The sequence below is a fragment of the Salmo salar genome, chromosome 18, assembly GCF_965601325.2.
Source record: "Salmo salar chromosome 18, fSalSal1, whole genome shotgun sequence".
Classification (NCBI taxonomy): Eukaryota; Metazoa; Chordata; class Actinopteri; order Salmoniformes; family Salmonidae; genus Salmo; species Salmo salar.
In genome coordinates, this window is record NC_138308.1 from 9,862,125 (window position 1) to 9,884,553 (window position 22,429).

Here is a 22,429-nt window from a genome sequence, read left to right on the forward strand (position 1 = left end):
ATACTACTGGCATTAGCAGTATGCCAATAATATGATGCATTATTAAAAATAAACCAGAAGTACAACTGACAGGCATTTTATTTAAAAGTACCATATTAGAAGTACACAGCGCTCGCTGCCATTCCACATGCACAGGAAGGTGTTGACATGACACATTCCCTCCAAATTAGTGCTCGAAACACAAAACAAGAATGCAAACTATACTTCCTGAATATTGCAGAGAACACTGTTCAAGAGCAAAGGTGCGGGTAGTCAACATTAACACTTGAGGTAGCTTCTGGCAGAGTGATGCGTGTTCCTCTATCAAACTACCATATCTTACTACAAGCTGAAAGTAATCCCTCGAGTTCAATACTGATATAAGATTCCCATTATTACTCATGGCGGCAGGGAACGGAAAGATAACATACATTCAATGCTTCTGAGGTATCTTAGCTTAAATAAATGCAGCACAGTCTCTTGTCTATAGTGCAATTAAATTATAGCTAATGCAGAGTGTTGGGAAAACAACCCTTTGCACATGACAACCATGCTTGGTGATAACTCAATCATATTGGTTTTAAAAAGAAAATAACACCTTCGGCAGGTTAGCACCGGAATGATACATGACAAATAACTATATTGCACATTTGTGGAATCTTATATTGCACATCTAACCATAGAAGAAAGTGCTTAAATCGCATCATAACTTCTCAATTTAAAAAAAACATACCTGGTCCTGCTAATTAGTCTAATCCAAAGAGACGACATACCCATCCAGTCGCTCGCACTTTTACTTCCCATACTGTCATAGCTCTAACTTGGAGATCCAGCCATCACCTATCAAAGCAGGGAGCAGCACAGGAATAGTGCATATTGACCTGGTAGGCTCTGCTTGGAATGTTGGCCTTGCCATCCAGACCAGCAGAGATGGTCTGGGGGTGGCTGTGTGATGGGGCACCAGGGCCCTGCAGGGTGGCAGAGTGGGATACGTAGGGGGCCGGGCCGTGGCCTGGGGCTAGGGAAGGCTGGAGGGCCTGCTGAGGGTACTGGATGCTGGCCTGGTGCAGGTACTGAGGAGGCATGGTGGTGGTTGTCTGGCAAGGGGTATGGTACCCAGCCTGGCTCGGCTGCTGACCGGGTGGCTGGCACGTCTGCTTGTTGGCCTCCTTCACGTCGCTGTCATGAGCACTGACAAAGAAAGACCAAAAGTGACTTTCAAACGACTATCTTGTCAAGCCAGCAGCAAAATTCTACAACCATGTTACTAAGATGGCAAGAGTGGACTTATTTTCTCAGGTTGCATCAAGGTCATTAGCCACCAAACGGAAAACATACTGAAGAGAGAGGGACTCCCTGGACTTGCCCCCCGCCCCCCAGTTGCGAAACGTTTTTGTTTTGATAAGATGTGCCTTAATAAACACGGCCCTGGTGTTAAGCAGTATTTGTCAGCAGGCAAGAGAGCCCAGCTGAGGACAGACACTCACATGAGCATTTTTTCTACACAGGGGACAAGATGATCCCAGCTGTATGCGGTGAGGCGCTGGAGCTGAGGTGGCCAGGAAGGGGATAGGCGCAGGATGATGCGAGAGGCTGCCACACAGGCAGCTGCCACCAGTGAGGGGGCGAACCTCAGAAACGCATGATCTGGAATAATAGCAAGTCATTAATCATCACCATGTATTGCACCAGAATATTGTGCAACAAGGCTAGCTGCGTCTTTAAGTGCAAAAGGTGACATTACGGTCTTGTTCTTCCTAAAAATCCTATTTTCAGAAGGCAAACACTGGTTTGAAAAACCGGTTATGATTAGCGAAAATAACGATGTGGATCCCAATTAGCTGTTGAAGAAAACAGAACATAAAACATTACATTAATGGACAAGAACAGCAAGACATATTAAAACTAAGTACACATCGACCAAAGAACACCACGACCACTTCAAAAAATACGAGGAAAGAAAAATAAAGAAATTAGCAAGACTAATCTCAAATGTTCAAGTGCTTTGGTATGTAGACGCTTCTGTTGTAGCTAAAGAAAACAGTTAAAGAATAATGTTGGTGTGTTGAGCAGGGCTCTCCAATTCTGTTCCTGGAGAGCTACCCTCCTGTAGGTTCACTCCGTCACCAGTTGTAACTAATCTGATTCAGTTGATCAACCAGCTAATTATTTGAATCAGGTGTGCTAGGTTAGGGTTGGAGCAAAAAAAAATCAAATCAAATTTGATTGTCACATACACTTTTAGCAGATGTTATTTAGAGTGTAGCGAAATGCTTGGAAAAAATAAGGACTACAAGTTAGGCGGCCCTCTGTTGGCGCCACCTTGGGTACCAACAGGACAGCATCTCTCCAGGAACAGAGCCCCGGTCTCTAAATGAAAACAGACAACTTTACCGGTGTTAACTAGACCAAACCTGCGAAAAACTGAAAACGGGATAAAACGTTTACATGCCACAGTATCTTATCCAGGTTTCTCATAACCGGGATACAAGCTTTTAACATGAATAATAACGGGATATTGGTGTGCATGTAAAAAACGGTCAGTCTCTCCACTGAACTAGGAGAGAGTGACATGGATGCTATTGACATTGGCCCTCCGTCTACATTTGAGGCCAGATGTGGTGCTATGTTCTTGGCCAGCTGCAGCTTTTCTAGGTCCTTTTTTGACACACCTGACCATACAACTGGGCAGTAGTCAAGATGCAACATATCCTGAGCTTGCAGGAGCTCTGCATTCACTGGTCCAAATAGTTGTCCTATAAGCTTGTTAAGTAAATTATTTTATCTGTACAAATCAAGGATTATTTCTCATGTAATGGTCTGAACGGGTTTCCAGCATGCATACAAAGGGCATTCTACGAGTATGGCCTTAGCACAAACGACAGATGATTGGTTAAAGAGTATAAATGACAGGAAGTTAGTTGGTGCAGTGTTGTTAGATTTCAGTGCTGCTTTTGATATAATTGATCATGAACTGTTACTAGGTAAACGCAAATATTTTAAGTTTGCAGCTCTATCCTGGATGGAAAGCCATCTATCCAGGAGAAGGCAAAAAAGTGTTCTTTAAAACAGTAAAGATATACACTGTGGTGATCCTCAAGGAAGCTGCCTAGGCCCACTTCTCTACTGTGGCTTTACTAATGATTTACCTTCAGTAATGAACAAAGCAAGAGTGGTCATGTATGCTGATGACTCTAGTGTATAGCACAGCATCAGAATGTAATGAGCTAACAGATGTACTGAGCAGGGAACTAAGAATGGCGTAGGAGTGGTTTGATATGAACAAATTGGCATTGAACATTTCTAAAACAAAATATTTGTATTTGGTTCAAGATCTATGCTTGCTGATGATCCCCAATTGGAATTTGTTGATGAATAGAACGCATGTAGAACGCAGCAGGTAGCCAAGTGGTTAGAGCGTTGGGCCAGTAATCGAAAGGTTGCTGGATCGAATCCCCAAGCCGACAAAGTAAAAATCTGTCGTTCTGCCCCTGAACAAGGCAGTTAACCCCCTGTTCCTAGGTCGTCATTGAAAATAAGAGTTTGTTCTTAACTGAATTGCCTAGTTAAATAAAAAGAAAAAAAAGAAAAAGTAGAGCAAGTGAAAAAAATGAAACTACTAGTTGTCATGTGGGACCCAGCTTTATCATGATCAGAACATAGATAATATTGTTATTAAGATGGGTAAGGGAATTTCTGTTTCAAGAAAATGTTCAGATTATGTAACATCTAGCACACGGAATCAGGCGATTCAATCCCTGGTCCTATCACACTTTGAGTACTGTCCAGTTATATGGTCATCTGCAGCTCAGAAAAATATAAAAAAAGCTCCAAATTGCTCAAACAGGGCTGCCAGATTAGCTCTTAATTTCTCTATCCGTATGAATATTATCCAAATACATCAGAATCTCTCATGGCTTCACATTGAAAACAAATTCATATCCAGTCTTCGGATTTTCGTTAGGAATGTGGGGTTTTTTTAACGGTATTTTTCAGGCCAGTTAGTACATACTAGCAACACGCATAACCACCAGGGCAGCTAAGACAACCCAAGGCAAGGACAAATTGCCTTAAATCTACAATTTTATATAGAGCCACAGCTGAATGGAACTCTTTACCAATCCATATTTCTCAGGCAAAAAGTAAATCCACCGTCAAGAAAAAAAATAAAACGTCTAATGCGATAAACCATATGACTGGACATGAAATAGAAAGCATCAACTGAAAATGTTAAATGTGTTTCCTGACAGGTATTTTGTCTATTGTCTACTTGTTGAATGTTTGTGAAGTCTTGATTTGTGGTTGTTTGTAATGTCTTGTTAATTGGTGTTGGACCCCAGGAAGATTAGCTAGCGCTACGGCATTAGCTAATGGGGATCCTAATAAAAATGACAAAATTACTTTTGTTTGCATGCATTAGTGTTAAAAAAAAAGAAAAGCATCTAGCAAAGCACCCCCCCCCCATCTTTATAACAATAGAATCAATATGCTTTGACCATGACAGTTTACAATCTAATATAACACCAAGAAGTTTAGTGTCTTCTTGCTCAGCCACATTATTCATTACCAGATTCAGCTGAGGTCCAGTACCTCGGGAGTGTTTGGTACTAAATAATGCATTTCGATCTGTTCAGGGCTAGTTTATTCCTAGCCACCTATTCTAAAATTGAACCCAACTCTTTAGGGTTGCAATGACTTCACTAGCTGTCGGTGCTGACATGTATAGTGTTGCATCATCTACGTACATACACAGGCTTTGTGTAACGCTAACGGTAGATCATTAGTAAAAATAGGTAACAGTAAAGGGCCTTGACAGCTCCCTTATGGAATACCACACTTTACAGGTTTTACGTTAGAGAAGCTTCCAATAAAGAAAAGACAGTTCTATTAGATAATCTGGCATATCATGGATAGAGAGCTATGTTAAGCCATCAATAATAAAGGCTGCACTAAAATCTAACTACACAGCTCCCACAATCTTATCAGTATCACCATTTTTTTCAGCCAATCATCAGTCATTTGTGTCAGTGCAGTACATGTTTAGTGTCCTTCCCTAGAAGTGTGCTGAAAGTCAGTTAAATTGTTCACAGAGAAATGGCATTATATCTGGTCAAACAATCTTTTCCATAAGTTTTCTAAGAACTGGAAGCAAGCTGATTGTTAGGCTGTTAGAAGCCAGGAAAGGGAGCTTTAACATTTTTGGATAGCAGCATGACTTCCCTCCAGGTCTGTGGACAAACACTTTTCTCTAAAGATGTAGCAAAAAGGAGTGGCAACATAGTCCGCTATCATCCTCAGTATTTTTCCAAATGTATGTATACATTAGTTGAAGTATAGTTTTGGGAAGTCGGTTAGGACATCTACTTTGTGCATGACACAAGTCATTTATCCAACAATTGTTTACAGACAGATTATTTCACTGTATCACAATTCCAGGGGGTCAGAAGTTTACATACACTAACTTGACTGTGCCTTTAAACAGCTTGGAAAATTCCAGAAGATGTCATGGCTAGAAGCTTCTGATAGGCTAATTGACATGATTTGAGTCAATTGGAGGTGTACCTGTAGATGTATTTCAAGGCCTACCTTCAAACTCTGTGCCCCTTTGCTTGACATGATGGGAAAATCAAAAGAAATCAGCCAAGACATCAGGAAAAAAATTGTAGACCTCCACAAGTCTGGTTCATCCTTGGGAGCAATTTCCAAATGCCTGAAGGTACCACGTTTATCTGTACAAACACTAGTATGCAAGTATAAACACCATGGGACCACGCAGCCGTCATACCGCTCAAGAAGGAGACGCCTTCTGTCTCCTAGAGATGAACTTACTTTGGTGCGAAAAGTGCAAATAAATCCACGGAACAGCAGCAAAGCACCTTGTGAAGATGCTGGAGGAAACAGGCACAAAAGTATCTATATCCACTGTAAAACGAGTCCTATATCGACATAACCTGAAAGGCCGCTCAGGAAAGAAGAAGCCACTGCTCCAAAACCGCCATAAAAAAGCCAGACTACGGTTTGCAACTGCACATGGGGACAAAGACCGTACTTTTTGGAGAAATGTCCTCTGGTCTGTAAAACTAAAATATAACTGTTTGGCCATAATGACCATTGTTATGTTCAGAGGAAAAAGGGGGAGGCTTGCAAGCGAAGAACACCTTCCCAACCGTGAAGCACGGGGGTGGCAGCATCATGTTGTGTGGGTGCTTTGCTGCAGGAGGGACTGGTGCACTTCACAAAATAGATGGCATCATGAGGAGGAAAATTGTGTTGATATATTGAAGCAACATTTCAAGACATCAGTCAGGAAGTTAAAGCTTGGTCGCAAATGGGTCTTCCAAATGGACAATGACCCCAAGCATACTTCCAAAGTTGTGGCAAAATGGCTTAAGGACAACAAAGTCAACGTATTGGAGTGGCCATCACAAAGCCCTGACCTCAATCCTATAGAACATTTGTGGGAAGAACTGAAAAAGCATGTGCAAGCAAGGAGGCCTACAAACCTGACTCAGTTACACCAGCTCTGTCAGGAGGACTGGGCCAAAATTCACCAAACTTATTGTGGGAAGCTTATGGAAGGCTACCCGAAACATTTGACCCAAGTTAAATTGTTTAAGGGCAATGCTACCAAATACTAATTGAGTGTATGTAAACTTCTGACACACTGGGAATGTGATGAAAGAAATAAAAGGTGAAATAAATTATTATTATTCTGACATTTCAGTCTTAAAATAACGTGGTGATCCTAACGTACCTATGACACATTTTTACTAGGATTAAATGTCAGGAATTGTGAACTGAGTTTAATGCATTTGGCTAAGGTGTATGTAAACTTCCGACTTCAACTGGATGTGGACATCGCTTCAAATTGGTGGATTCAGCAATTTACATTTACATTTAAGTCATTTAGCAGACGCTCTTATCCAGAGCGACTTACAAAATGGTGCATTCACCTTATGATATCCAGTGGAACAACCACTTTACAATAGTGCATCTAAATCTTTTAAGGGGGGGGGGGGGGGGGGGGGTTAGAAGGATTACTTTATCCTATCCTAGGTTTTCCTTAAAGAGGTGGGGTTTCAGGTGTCTCCGGAAGGTGGTGATTGACTCCGCTGTCCTGGCGTCGTGAGGGAGCTTGTTCCACCATTGGGGTGCCAGAGCAGCGAACAGTTTTGACTGGGCTGAGCGGGAACTGTGCTTCCTCAGAGGTAGGGGGGCCAGCAGGCCAGTGGTGGATGAACGCAGTGCCCTTGTTTGGGTGTAGGGCCTGATCAGAGCCTGAAGGTATGGAGGTGCCGTTCCCTTCACAGCTCCGTAGGCAATCACCATGGTCTTGTAGCGGATGCGAGCTTCAACTGGAAGCCAGTGGAGAGAGCGGAGGAGCGGGGTGACGTGAGAGAACTTGGGAAGGTTGAACACCAGACGGGCTGCGGCGTTCTGGATGAGTTGTAGGGGTTTAATGGCACAGGCAGGGAGCCCAGCCAACAGCGAGTTGCAGTAATTAATAATAATAATAAGTAATAAGTACATTTCTGCCACATCAGTTGCTAAGAGGTGTATAAAATCGAGCACACAGCCATACAATTGCCATAGACAAACATTGGCAGTAGAATGGCCTTATTGAAGATCTGTGACGTTCAACGTGGCGCCGTCATAGGATGCCACATTTTTAACAAGTCAGTTCATCAAATGTCTGCCCTGGTCAACCGTAAGTGCTGTATTTGTGAAGTGAAAACGTCTAGAAGCAACATCGGCCCAGCCGCGAAGTGGTAGGCCACACAAGCTCACAGAACGGGACCGGCAAGTGCTGAAGCGTGTAAAAATCATCTGTCCTAGGTTGCAACACTCACTACCGAGTTACAAACTGCCCCTGGAAGCAACGTAAGCACAATAACGACGGGAGCTCTACGAAATGGGTTTCCATGGTCGAGCAGCCGCACACAAGCCTAAGATCACCATGCGCAATGCCAAGCTGGAGTGATAAAGTTAGCCGCCATTGCATTCTGGAGCAGTGGAATTGTGTTCTCTGGAGTGATGAATCACACTTCACAATCTGGCAGTTCAATGGACAAATCTGGGTTTGGTGGATTACCAGGAGAATGCTACCTACCCGAATGCATAGTGCCAACTGTACAGTTTGGTGGAGGAATAATAATGGTCTGGGGCTGTTTTTCAAATCTTAAAAGCTACAGCATACAATGATATTCTAGACAATTCGGTGCTTCAGACTTTGTGGCAACAGTTTGGGGAAGGCCCTTTCCTATTTCAGCATGACAATGCAAAGTGATGTCCATAATGAAATGGTTTCTCGCGAATTGGAACGCTGACTGCGTGCCAGGCCTAATCTCCCAACATCAGTGCCCGACCTCACTAATGCTTGGGTTTTTTCCCCTCAATCTACACACAACACCCAATCATGACAAATTTCAAAAACAGGGTGTGAAATTTTTTGAAAATTTAAAATAAATACCAGAAATAGCTTATTTACATAAATATTCAGACCCTTTGCTATGAGATGCAATTGAGCTCAGGTGCAGCTCGTTTCCATTGATCATCCTTGAGATGTTTCTACAACTTGGAGTCCACCTGTGGTAAATTTAATTGATTGACATGATTTGGAAAGGCACACACACGGTCCCACAGTTGACAGTGCATGTCAGAGCAAAAACAAAGCCATGAGGTTGAAGGAATTGTCCGTAGAGCACTGAGACAGGATTGTAACCCGATGTTCGCACTGACAGAGCTCTAGAGTTCCTCAGTGGACAACCATCTGTGCTGCATTCCACCAAATCAGGCCTTTATGGTTCAGTGGCCAGACGGAAGCCACTCCTCAGTAAAAGGCATATGACAGCCCGCTTGGAGTTTGCCAAAAGGCACCTAAAGGACTCTGACCATAAGAAAAAAGATTCTCTGGTCTGATGAAACAAAGATGGCACTCTTTGGTCAATGCCAAGCGTCATGTCTGGAGGAAACCTGGCACCATCCCTACAGTGACACATGGTGGCAGCATCATGCTGTGGGGATGTTTTTCAGCGGCAGGGACTGGGAGACTAGTCAGACGTGAGGGAAAGATGAATGGAGCAAAGTACAGAGATCCTTGATGAAAACCTGCTCCAGAGCACTCAGGACCTCAGACTGGGGTGAAGGTTCACCTTCAACAGGTATGACCCTAAGCACACATCCAAGACAACACAGGTGTGGCTTTGGGACAAGTCTCAATGTCCTTGAGTGGCCCAGCCAGAGCTCGGACATCTCTGGAAAGACCTGAAAATAGCTGAGCAGCAACGCTCCCCATCCAACCTGACAGAGCTTGAGAGGATCTGCAGAGAAAAATAGGAAAAACTCCAAATACAGGGGTGCCAAGCTTGTAGCGTCATACCCAAGACTCGAGGCTGTAATGGCTGCCAAAGGTGCTTCAACAAAGTACTGAGTAAAGGGTCTGAATACTTATGTAAATATCACATTTCCATTTTTTCTAAACCTGTTTTTGCTTTGTCATTATGGGGTATTGTGTGTAGATTGAGGGAAACATTTATTTATTTTAAAATAAGGCTGTAACAAAATGTGGGAAAAGGGGTCTGAATACTTTCCAAATGCACTGTATAAGTCTACATCCCTTACTCAACATTGACAGGAGCCATTTAAACAAAATGGACAACTCATAAATGGAATGAAATAAACCAAAACCTGTTTCTCACAAGTGTTGCCTAGGTTGTGCGCATTGCAAACATGTCCACTGTAAAAGACTAATAATACATTAAATGCATTAACAGAAATTACGGTAACCAAACAAACATTGCAGAATAGAAATGGGAATTAACGGTAAATGTATTACTGGTGTGCCATCCCTGCGGCCTCCGCAATGGATTAGTCCACTGAGACAGACATCAAGACATGTGCCATGAAATAAATATCATTATTTTGTTTTTTTGCAACTGCTCGACAATTTTTTTTTATAATAATAACTAATATATATATATATATATATATATATATATATAAACTTTATATATTAACACACTAACTTTACAAAATTACAATGCTTTTCTTTCATTAGGTATTTTATGCATGAATGATGGCTCGCAGTGTGCCCACTCTGGCAATTATTTTAATGATTTCAATGGCAATGTCATAAGGATTTGTGATGAATGAGCCATCCGATTCAATGAAAGATTAATTCAAACTCAGTCTTTCTTGCCATAATTTCATTTAAAGTACTCCAAAGCTTTTTTCAATCATACTTCCATCATATACAGTGAGGGAAAAAAGTGTTTGATCCCCTGCTGATTTTGTACGTTTGCCCACTGACAAAGAAATGATCAGTCTATAATTTTAATGGTAGGTTTATTTGAACAGCGAGACAGAATAACAAAAATATCCAGAAAAACACGTCAAAAATGTTCAACTGATTTGCGTTTTAATGAGGGAAATAAGTATTTGACCCCCTCTCAATCAGAAAGATTTCTGGCTCCCAGGTGTATTTTATACAGGTAATGAACCGAGATTAGGAGCACACTCTTAAAGGGAGTGCTCCTAATCTCAGTTTGTTACCTGTATAAAAGACACCTGTCCACAGAAGCAGTCAATCATACTCCAAACTCTCCACCATGGCCAAGACCAAAGAGCTCTCCAAGGATGTCAGGGACAAGATTGTAGACCTACACAAGGCTGGAATGGGCTACAAGACCATCACCAAGCAGCTTGGTGAGAAGGTGACAACAGTTGGTGCGATTAGTCGCAAATGGAAGAAACAAAAGAACTGTCAATCTCCCTCGGCCTGGGGCGCCATGCAAGATCTCACCTCGTGGAGTTGCAATGATCATGAGAACGGTGAGGAATCAGCCCAGAACTACACAGGAGGATCTTGTCAATGATCTCAAGGCAGCTGGGACCATAGTCACCAAGAAAATTGTTGGTAACACACTACGCCGTGAAGGACTGAAATCCTGCAGCGCCCGCAACGTCCCCCTGCTCAAGAAAGCACATGTACATGCCTGTCTGAAGTTTGCCAATGAACATCTGAATGATTCAGAGGACAACTGGGTGAAAGTGTTGTGCTTAGATGAGACCAAAATGGAGCTCTTTGGCATCAACTCAACTCGCCGTGTTTAGAGGAGGAATGCTGCCTATGACCAAGAACACCATCAAACATGGAGGTGGAAACATTATGCTTTGGGGGTGTTTTTCTGCTAAGGGGACAGGACAACTTCACCGCATCAAAGGGACGATGGACGGGGCCATGTACCGTCAAATCTTGGGTGAGAACCTCCTTCCCTCAGCCAGGGAATTGAAAATGGGTCGTGGATGGGTATTCCAGCATGACAATGACCCAAAACACACGGCCAAGGCAACAAAGGAGTGGCTCAAGAAGAAGCACATTAAGGTCCTGGAGTGGCCTAGCCAGTCTCCAGACCTTAATCCCATAGAAAATCTGTGGAGGGAGCTGAAGGTTCGAGTTGCCAAACGTCAGCCTCGAAACCTTAATGACTTGGAGAAGATCTGCAAAGAGTGGGACAAAATCCCTCCTGAGATGTGTGCAAACCTGGTGGCCAACTACAAGAAACGTCTGACCTCTGATTGCCAACAAGGGTTTTGCCACCAATTACTAAGTAATGTTTGCTGAGGGGTCAAATACTTATTTCCCTCATTAAAATGCAAATCAATTTATAACATTTTTGACATGCGGTTTTCTGGATTATTTTCTTGTTATTCTGTCTCACTGTTCAAATAAACCTACCATTAAAATTATAGACTGATCATTTCTTTGTCAGTGGGCAAACGTACAAAATCAGCAGGGGATCAAATACTTTTTTCCCCTCACTGTAATTTCTCTTGGTTTCTTAATACATTTTATTTTGTTCAGTTTAAAATCACAATTTCTCATTTTACAATGTCTGCCATTCTTATTTGGCTCTCCTTTGCTTAATTTCTCTCAACCATAAAGTTTTTCAATTCCTCAATAACCCAGGGGGGCTTAACAGTTTTAGCAGTCAGTTTCTTAATAGGTGCATGCTTATTAGTGGTGCAACGGATCACAATTCATGGTTTTGAGTCACGGATTAGATAATTTTTCAGAAAAAAAACAATGTAGACAAATAACTTTGCTTTCCCTTTATTACTTAAAGAACACCTGAAGCAAGTAACTTCTCAATGTTTAAATAAAATAAAATATTCAATTGTTGAATTAAAGTGCAATATGAGGCATGATACCTTCTTCCTTGGAACAATAGTGAATGAAAAAAATAGCCTGTTTCCTCTTAAAAAAGTAAAGAAAGAAAGCAAAGCAGACCTGAGCTTATAACTTCATTATTTTTCAAAAAGGTGAGGTCTACATTGTCTGGGGAGAGGGTAGACCTCTTTGCAGTCACTATGTCCCCTGTCGTGGAGGACACCCTCTCGCTAGGAACTGAAGTGCCAGGCACAGTCAGGTAACTTCTTGCCATCATGGCAATGTGAGGGTATTTACACTCATGGCTTTCCACACGGCCAGTAGGAATGCCGCTTGCTGCCTTGTAGGATGCCACCTCTGATGGTGTTGGCAAACGTCTTGCCTGTGTCCTTGCTCGCAAAGGCCTCCCCGAAAAGCTCCTTCATGGCCAAATTATTTTGTGGCGGAGATGCCTCTGAGTCTGCTCCTGTCAGCTCTGTGGCTTGACCCTGCAGAAAAAAAAATGACTTGATCTATTAAACTAACAAATTATTCATAGAACTATAATTGTGGCAATAACATTTAATAAAAGCCATTATTCCTCATCAAAAATTGATGATTCTAATAGCAGACTAAAATTAGACTGCAGTATATTTATTATTTAAGTAATTCACTCTATTTTTTTTACCTCTTCAGTGGCCACAATCTCAGTGGTGAGATCACTGTACGTCCTCCGGTGTAGGGCAGGGTCTAGGTGAGACAGGGACTTGAACCTTGGATCCAGTGCAGTAGATATATTTTTATTTATTTAAGTCCGTTAAGAACAAATTCTTATTTTCAATGACGGCCTAGTGGGTTAAACTGCCTTGTTCAGGGGCAGAAAGACAGATTTTTACCTTGTCAGCTCGGGGATTCGATCTTGCAACCTTCCGGTTACTAGTCCAACGCTCTAACCACTAGGCTACCTACCGCCCCATCTATGAAGGTAGTCCTGTACATTAGGGGGGTATCTGGGGTTCAGGTCCTCTCTAATGGCAGCCTTGACATCTCTAGTGATGATGGTGCCGTCTTCCTCACTTGGGGCCATGGATTGTAGAATCCTTGTTTTCAGGAGGTAGGATCATGGACACAGACAGTGCAGTTTCAGTGCTCAATAGGGTTGTAACCGTTTTGAGGGGTTTGAGCACCGGGAGGACCTTCTCTGCCACTTTCACGTCAGACAAGTTGAAGATGTCTATTTGTATTTTTTTCAGGGTACCGTCTGTCAGCGCAGAGTATATAGCTGCCTGCTGCTCAAGATGGAACTCCACTTATGACATGTTGGAGCGACACGTTGTGACATCATGTATGAGGTAGTGAGTCAGTTGCTGTAGCATTTCTTGCTTGGTCTTAAGCACGAGCGGCTGTTGTGCTTCGGTGAAAAAAGGAAACCACCACCTTCCTGATCCTCCCAAGGAGGCGGTCCATCTGGTTCACTGAGATTCCCCTTTGGGATGCTAAATTGATCACGTGCGCAAAGCAAGCCATCTATGGCCCCAGTCCAGCCTCTATCACTGCATTTACTTGGTTCTTGGCATTATCTGTGGTGGTTGGGATATTGCCATTGGGCCTCTAGCTTCCACTCTGCTACTGCTCCTAGCAGTATTTGTGCCTGTGTGACTGAGGAGGCGTTTCTGTAGCACCAGACTTCGCATCTTCGCCCTGGAGGACCACCCGTCTGGTGAGGGCAACAGAGGATGCCTTGGATAATTTGGCGACAATTTAGACATTTTCCTGTTCATAAAGATCTGGCACGTAGATTGGCTCAAGCACTTTCACCATATTTTTGAACACTTTGTTTTTTTTACAACAGAGTATGGCCTCATGTCTGCAGCGATAAACATCCCAATAGATTTGGTGGTGATGGCTTTAGCCCGGTCTGACTCTGCAGCAAAAGGCTGCTTAAATGCTGTGGTGAGAAGTTGTCTCTTGGCCGAGTTGGCTCCCGTCACTGACACCAGGGTGATGACACTTTAAATGTGTGGCCATGCTCGATGTATTTCTACGTTCATACGGCTTTCTTGTGGCACAACGCCTACACACTGTAATGGTGTTGTCCACCACCCTTCTTCCGTCATCATATTTGACAAGGAAGCCAAAATGCTCCCGTACAGGAGACTTAAATGAAGCGGGAGACTTGTCCAGTTCTTCAGCTCCTCCGCTAGCCATGGCTGTCGCTGCTCTTTTTTCTTCTTTGCAACGCGAGCATCCAGGATTGAGTCGTTGGGATTCAACATGCCCCGTTCACGTGAATAGTACACACAACTGCTTTAAAAAAAGAATCAATTCAACCTTCAGGCTTCAGAGTAAAACACAGCACGCATCGGTCTTTATTTTTATTTTTTAAAGTAACAGCGGCAGTAAAACTGTATTTCACACTATGGTGGTTGAACTTTGCAATTGATCTGCGGTTCGCATGCGTGCCGAATGCTTATTGATAACTGGAAGAAACAATTTCATAAATGCATCAAGTGCAGCGTCTGGATGCTCCTCATTACACACAAACCAACAAATCTTCAACATAGGCGTCACTAGAAAATCTTGTGTGTGATCTCTTATACACCATTTTAGGCCCAGCCTTTGGAACCTTGGCTTTTCTGGATATAGCCACTACATCCATTGGGTGTGGCTACAGCTTTAGAACAAAGTTCTGCAGCATTAGTAAAGATATGATCAATACACTTGGATGATGTAGTTCCTGTACTGTTTGTAAATACACTGGCAGGTTGATTGATAACCTGAGCCAGATTACAGGCACTGGTTACATTAAGAAGCTTCCTCTTGAGTGGATGGCTTGATGAAAACCAGTCTAAAATCAGGTCACCACCCAAAAAATAGACCTCTTAACATCACACATTATCAAGCATGTCACACATTATCCAGATACTGACTTAGCACTTGGTGGCCTAGAGCAGTACCCTAAAATATGACTTTAGATAAGGCAGGTGAATCTGCAACCACAACACTTCAACAGTAGACATGAGATCCTCGCAAACCTTTACATGAATATGGCTCTGAATATATGCAGCAACACCTCCTCCATAGGCATTCCTGTCTCTTCTGTAGATGTTATATCCCTGTATTGCTACTGCTGTATCAAATAAATTATCTAAGTGAAGCAGCAACAGAACTTCAACTTGCCTTGAAGGGAGACCTCCAGGAAGTAGTCAGCATACTTTGTCATGTAGAGCACCATCTTCTCCAGGCACGCCATGGGCCAGCCATCATGAAGGTCCGCCTCGTTGACAGCAATGGACAGGTAGTACTCTATGAAGTGTGCAGCTGTGGGCAGGTACAGGTTCCACTGGAAGGTCTCCAGCAGGAGGAGCTCCATGTGAAGCAGGCCCTGCTTGGTCAGCACCAGGTTCATCGAGCTCATGCAGCCCAGGCTGTTAAGAGTATCCAGCTTAGGAACTCGGTCCTCTCTCTCCTCAAACTTACCTGTAGAGGGGAAATAATCACAAGGCACACAGAAAAATTGAGTTTATAGGCTAGGTGGACCACAGCAATTGGAAGTTTGGCCAAGCAGAGGCTTGCAAGGAAGCTGTCAAACTTACTAGCCAAAAGCAAGCAGGAGAGTGCGACCATGTGAAGCTGTTGCACCGTTATATCATAGCGGTCCATGAAAAGGTCCAGCAAGTAGATGGCAAGGTGTCTGGCTGTTGGACACAGCCGGTAGCGATTGCTTACGATTGCTATGAGGTCTGCAAAGTAGCGCCTGAGGTTGAGCTGGGGGGACTGGCCTTTGTAGGAGGGCAACTTGATTTCCTGAAAAAAGTAAACGATACATTATAAGATCTGTAATCTTGGCCACCCAGATCTAAAATATTGCGTGACTGCTTCAGATGCTCCATTAAGGCCTGGGGGGGGGGGGCACTAGGAGTCTAGACTGCAACATGTTAGCTCCTCACTCATGCTGCATAGAAGTTGCTGATTGTCACCAAAAACTTATTGGGTGACCTGACCAAATTCACATAAAAATGTGAGTTACAGATCTCATTGAAAGCTAATCTAAGAAGCAATAGATGTGTTCTGTGCGCTGTTTCTATGCTTCCCGTTCTTAAGTTTAGTTTTTGCGTCTCGGTTTTGTATACCAGTTTCAAACTGAAAAAACAATATTCTCAGTTATTGAAAATATCTATTTCACCATGGTTAAGATGGTACAATAATTCTCTACAATTATCTATTGCTCGTTTTGTCATAAACTGAAGTTAGGAGAACTTAGAATGTTAGCAACCAGGAAATGGCGGAGCAATTTCTGCATATTGCACCTTTAAATCGTCTCTCCATCACATTCAAAGATCAGAGGTATAATAAGAACTGGAGACGGCATCCAAGATGTCCACCCATTGTTTTCAATGTAATCTACTCACGGACCGTCTATATCTGGTTTGCATCCGGTTTATACAGACCGACATTACATGCGCACAGGGAGCAGAGCAAGCGGCGACAAAGTCATCACTTCATCCAAAAACACACATTGGACGAAGGTAAACACACACATACGCAACAATTTAAAAGATTTTACTGAGTTACAGTTCATTTAAGGTAATCAGTCAATTGAAATAAATTCAGTAAGCCCTAATTGATGGCTTTCACATGACTGGGAATACAGATATGCATCTGTTGGTCACAGATATATAACAAAAGGGGTGGGGGGTAAACTTGTCAGTATCTGGTGTGATCACTATTTGCCTCATGCAGCTCGACACATCTGCATCACAGAGTTGATCAAGCTGTTGATTGTGGCCTGTTGTCCCACTCCTCTTCAATGGCTGTGTGAAGTTGTTGGATATTGGCGAGTCCAGGCTGTTGTACGCGTCGATCCAGAGCATCCAAAACATGCTCAATGGGTGACATGTCTGGTGAGTATTCAGGCCATGAAGATCTGGGACATTTTCAGCTTCCAGCAATTGTGTACAGATCCTTGCGACACGGGGCTGTGGATTATCATGCAGAAACATGAGTTGATGGTGGCACAACAATGATCAGGATCTCATCGTGGTAGTGGTTGTTCCACTGGATATCATAAGGTGAATGCACCAATTTGTAAGTCGCTCTGGATAAGAGCGTCTGCTAAATGACGTAAATGTAAATGTGGTAGCTCTGCATTGAAATTGCCATCGTGTTTGTTGTCCGTAGCTTATGCCTGCCCATACCATAACCCCACCACCACGTGGCACTCTGTTCACAACGTTGACATCAGCAAACCACTCGCGCACACGACGCCATAAACGCGGTCTGCCATCTGTACAGTTGAAACCGGGATTAATCCGTGAAGAGCACACTTCTCCAGTGGCTATCGAAGGTAAGCCTTTGCCCACTGAAGTCAGTTACGACGCCGAACTGCAGTCAGGTCAAGACCCTGGTGAGGACAACGAGCACGTAGATGAGCTTCCCTGAGACTTTTTCTGACAGTTTGTGCAGTAATTCTTTGGTTGTGCAAACCCACAGTTTCCTCAGCTGGTGGCTGAACGCGAAGAAGCCAGATGGAGGTCCTGGGCTGGCGTGGTTACACGTGGTCTGCAGTTATTAGGCTGGTTGGACGCACCGCAAAATTTCTCTATCACAAGTCGTTTTAGAGAATTAACATTAAATTATCTGGTAACAGCTCTGGTGGACATTCCTGAAGTCAGCATGTGGCATTGTGTTGTGTGACAAAACTGCACATTTTAGAGTGGCCTTTTATCATCCCCAATACAAGGTGCACCTGTGTCATGATCATGCCGTTTAATCAGCTTCTTGATATGCCACACCTGTCAGGTATATGGATTATCTTGGCAAAGGAGAAATGCTCACTAATGGGATAAACAAATTTGTACACAAAATTAGAGAAATAAGCTTTTTGTGCATATGAAACATTTCTGGGATATTTTATTTCAGCTCATGAAACCAACACTTTACTTGTTGCGTTTATATTTTTGTTCAGTGTAAAATTTTAATCTCGGCCTCAAAGGTGATGATTAAAGTGTATTATTAGCCATTTTCAAATCCGACTTCTCTATGTGGCCGTGTATGAAAATTGTATTTCTGGGCCGGGTGTCAGTTACACTGTAGGAACAGTTGAAGCCGTGCTTCTAGAACAGAACCCTGGCGAAGATAATTTCCCCCCTTCATCTGTCAATTCTCTTCTTCACAGAACTCAACTGACTGTGTGGGCATGTGCCTAATCATGAATGACGTCTTTACTGGGTTTAAAAGAGACAGCGCGCCCTTTTCTAAACTGTAGAGATGGCTATTTCTACACAAATGGAAGGGAAACAGACTTATCTATAGCCACATGAAATTAGCAAAAACAAGCTCAATAATTCAATGCATGCACACACTCCTATTGAATATGCATTGACCTGTATTGTGAATAGGCCGACTAGACCAAATCTTGATTTACCTAGTTTATCAATAGAGATTTACCATTCAAATACATTGTTATCATTGTTGTAGTTAGTTTTTACTAAAGTCTAATTAAATTGTATGATTACTTCATTAATGCATACAGGGCTGTCTGAAAAATCTAATTTAAAATGTCATGATATTGAAAAGATTGAACAGAGCAGTAGCTGAGTGTCTAGATTAAGTGCCATTCTGTGACTTAGTCTAATACTCATTTTTTTGCCGTGGTATTGAGTATTGTGATACTAAAACTGGTATTGAAGTCAAAATTCTGGTATCGTGACAACACTACTTTACATTTCACATTTCACTCATTTAGCACTCTTATCCAGAGTGATTTAGAGTTAGTGCATTGAGCTTAAGCTAGCTAGGTGGAATAACCACATCAGTCGTAATAAGTAATTCTTTCCTCAAAGTAGCTATAAGCAAAGTCAGAGCTAGGAGAGTCGGTGTGAGGGGGGTGCTGTGAGATTTCTCAAGCAATACTTTTGATAAAGGACTGTTTTGGGAGTGGGAAAACTGAGAACTAGCTTTTATTTATTTTTCTATTAACTAATTTCATCAACATCAACAGTTCAGAGGAGACTGCGTGAACTAGGCCTTCATGGTCAAATTACTGCAAAGAATCCACTACTAAATGACACCAATAAGAGCAATGGACATTAGACTGGTGGAAATCTTTCCTTTGGTCTGATTTGTCAAAATTCAAGATTTTTGATCCAACTGCTGTGTCTTTGAGACGCAGAGTAGGTGAACGGATGATCTCCGCATATGTGGCTCCCACCGTTAAGCATGGAGGAGATGTGATGTTGCTTTGCTGGTGACACGGTCAGTGATTTATTTAGAATTCAAGATACACTTAATGAGCATGGCTTCTACAGCATTCTGCAGCGATACGCCATCCCATCTGGTTTGCGCTTAGTGGGACTATGACAATGACCCAGCACACCTCCAGGCTGTGTATGGGCTATTTGACCAAGAAGGAGAGTGATGCCTCTGATGACCTGGCCTCCACAGTCACACAACCTCAACCCAATTGAGATGGTTTGGGATGAGTTGGACCACAGAGTGAAGGAAAAGCAGCCAAAAAGTGCTCAGCATGTGGGAACAGTTGGAAAAGCATTCCAGGTGAAGCTGGTTGAGAGGATGCCAAGAGTGTGCAAAGCTGTCAAGGCAAAAGGTGGCTACTTTGAAGAATATAAAATATATTTTTTATTTGTTTTACACTTTTTTGGTTACTACATGACTCCATAGTTTTGATGTCTTCACTATTATTCTACAATGTAGAAAATAGTAAAAATAAAGAAAAACACTTGAATGAGTAGGTGTTTTGACTGGTGTGTGTGTGTGTGTCGGTGTGAGACACATAAAAACACAGGACAATCACATTTTTGACTTCACTATGATCAGCCATGTATTGTAGGCCTATGTGTTAATATAATATATCAGGTCACCAGCTCTCACTTTTGGAATATTACACTAATGTCAGCAGTTATTGCCTCCACTTTGAAATATGACAGCATACTTACTTTGTAGCGCAAAGCCTGGTATATATCTCCAGCAAGTTGTCCTTTCCACCATTGGCCCTCAAGCTCCATTTAATCGAACTTGTAGAAATTTCTGGAGGCACAAATTGTCCAGTCTAAAGAGTCAAAAGTTATGACAACAATTAAATATTCTACATAGCTGAAATTCCAGCAGTGAACCACAATGATGCTTATTTTCCCTCTGCATTTTCACTAGACACAATTTCAATTAAAAAGATCAAATACAGCGATTTTTTTCTCTCAATATCAACTCATTTCTGGGCAACAATTAAGTACCTTATGTGATTGTTGTCAATTAAAATGGTCAAAAGGAAAAGAAATTGCTTCTAAGCAAAGAACAATTTTTTTCAAGAAATAATTTTGCTAGGACTATCTGGCCGTGGTCCAAGTGGTGAGGTAAAAACTGAAAACTCTGTTATTGGCGTAGAGGTTTGGAACTCTTTCTTATCGGTCTATTAACTAATTTACCAGGCAGGCCAAAACTCCATCCCACCAAAACAGGCTGCAATTTCAGGCTTACTTTTAAAAACAGCTCCTACATTACCATAATTTTCACAATTTCACAGCATCATTCCAACCTCAGTGTGGAAGTATATATACACACACAACAATGGAAATTACGTTTGACTGCACTGGGCCTTTAAAATAAATTAAGATTAGCCAAACCTATACTATTCAACTATTCAGCAATTCAGCAATTCAGGACAAAATAAATCAGCAAGCCAATTAATGAGTTGGAGGGCGTAACAGTGGAGCCAAAACGGCTGTGTTCGTGTGTGTAAATGACAATTTGTGCAAACGTAACTACGAAGCGAGTAATATACTAGTTGCTACAAGTTCACACACATGACAAACCTCAACATTGATTTCAAGATGATCAGCTTGAGGTGACTATTGGCTACTATCCTACATAAAAATGACAAGTGTTGAGTCAAATTGAAATTTAAAAATTGCCAAAATTACGACAAACCAACCACCGACTATTCAAGACTTACCCCTACACGCCACACTTAAAAGCGTGGTACAACTACACAGCTGACTTTTGCTCAAAAACTCGATATCGCCGTGAGTTTTCCAGTTGACATAAAGTTAGGATTCTTCCATTGTTGAAGATACTCGAGTCAGTCGATGGCAGCTCAGCTCAGGCATGCGAGCAGTCCCAAGAGTGCTGCTGCAGTGGGAACTCATGATAAAACGTTCTCAAAGCGCTGCTGCCAATTGAAACTCACCTTACACACCAGAGACATCCAATCACTGGCCAGGATTCATAGACGTCAACAGTGATAACGTTTTGGTCACGGTTAGTGCAATCCGGGATCCTTGGAACGTCCATACCCTAACCTTAACCATAACATAACCCTTACCTAACCTTAAAATGAACCCTTACCTTAAACATTTTAAATTTCAACTTCAATGGGTTAGGGATGTCCCAAGGATCTGTGATAGGATGAGCCTTTTGGTCACAGCTGAGTCAGAAATTGCTGGAAGAAAACACTAAATAACGGATAATGTCTGCGAAATAACTCATATTTTTGTGAATTAGAATCTGATCTGAAATGAAATTCCTTCTAATACAACGTAGCATGGGCTTTAATATTTCTATAACTCTTACTCTAAAGTAGCAGGTGCAAGCTATTTTCAATAAAGAAAGGTGCCCCATGAGTAATATCAGCTATTACATCAGAACAGGAAATAGCCATTTCAAAATGAATAAACTTCATGTGTGAAATGAATGGCTGGAAAGTAATGTATACTGAACAAAAATATAAAAGCAACACGCAACAATTTAAAAGATTGTAATGAATTACAGTTCATATAAGGAAATCAGTCAATTGAAATGAAATCATTAGAGCCTAATTTATGGATTTCACCTGACTCGGAATACAGACATTAGTCACAGAAACCTTAAATAAAAAATATAGGGGCGTGGATCAGAAAACCAGTCAGTATCTGGTGTGACCACCATTTGCCTCATGCAGAGTGACACATCTCCTTCACATAGAGTTAATCAGGCTGTTGATTGTGGCCTGTGGAATGTTGTCCCACTCCTTTTCAATGTCTGTGCGAAGTTGCTGGATATTGGCGGGAACTGGAAAATGCTGTCGTACACAGCAATCCAGAGCATCCCAAACATGCTAAATGGGTGATATGTCTGGTGAGTATGCAGGCCTTGGAAGAACTGGGACATTTTCAGCTTCCAGGAATTGTGTACAGATCAAATCAAATGTTATTAGTCACATACACATATTGAGCAGATGTTATTGCAGGTGTAGCGAGATCCTTGCGACATGGGGTCGTGCATTATCATGCTGAAGCATGAGGTGAT

General features: G+C 42.2%; 1 protein-coding gene across 4 annotated transcripts; it reads right to left on the reverse strand.

The window, feature by feature from the left end:
- Window positions 1-60: 60 nt before the first annotated feature.
- ccnj (cyclin J) lies at window positions 61-21,285 on the reverse strand. 4 transcript variants are annotated; one of them, XM_014154202.3, is made up of 6 exons: window positions 21,099-21,285; window positions 20,086-20,176; window positions 15,724-15,934; window positions 15,308-15,607; window positions 1,467-1,626; window positions 61-1,170 (listed from the first exon to the last, which is right to left on the reverse strand). In XM_014154202.3, exons 2-6 carry the CDS (start codon window positions 20,152-20,154, stop codon window positions 816-818), a joined length of 1,095 nt encoding a protein of 364 aa, XP_014009677.2. In that variant the 5' UTR covers window positions 20,155-20,176; window positions 21,099-21,285; the 3' UTR covers window positions 61-815. The 4 variants fall into 4 exon arrangements, with proteins under 4 accessions (XP_014009677.2, XP_014009676.2, XP_045556692.2 ...); XM_014154201.3 differs by having other exon boundaries at window positions 20,086-20,198; XM_045700736.2 differs by lacking the exon at window positions 15,724-15,934.
- Between the last annotated feature and the right edge of the window lie 1,144 nt (window positions 21,286-22,429).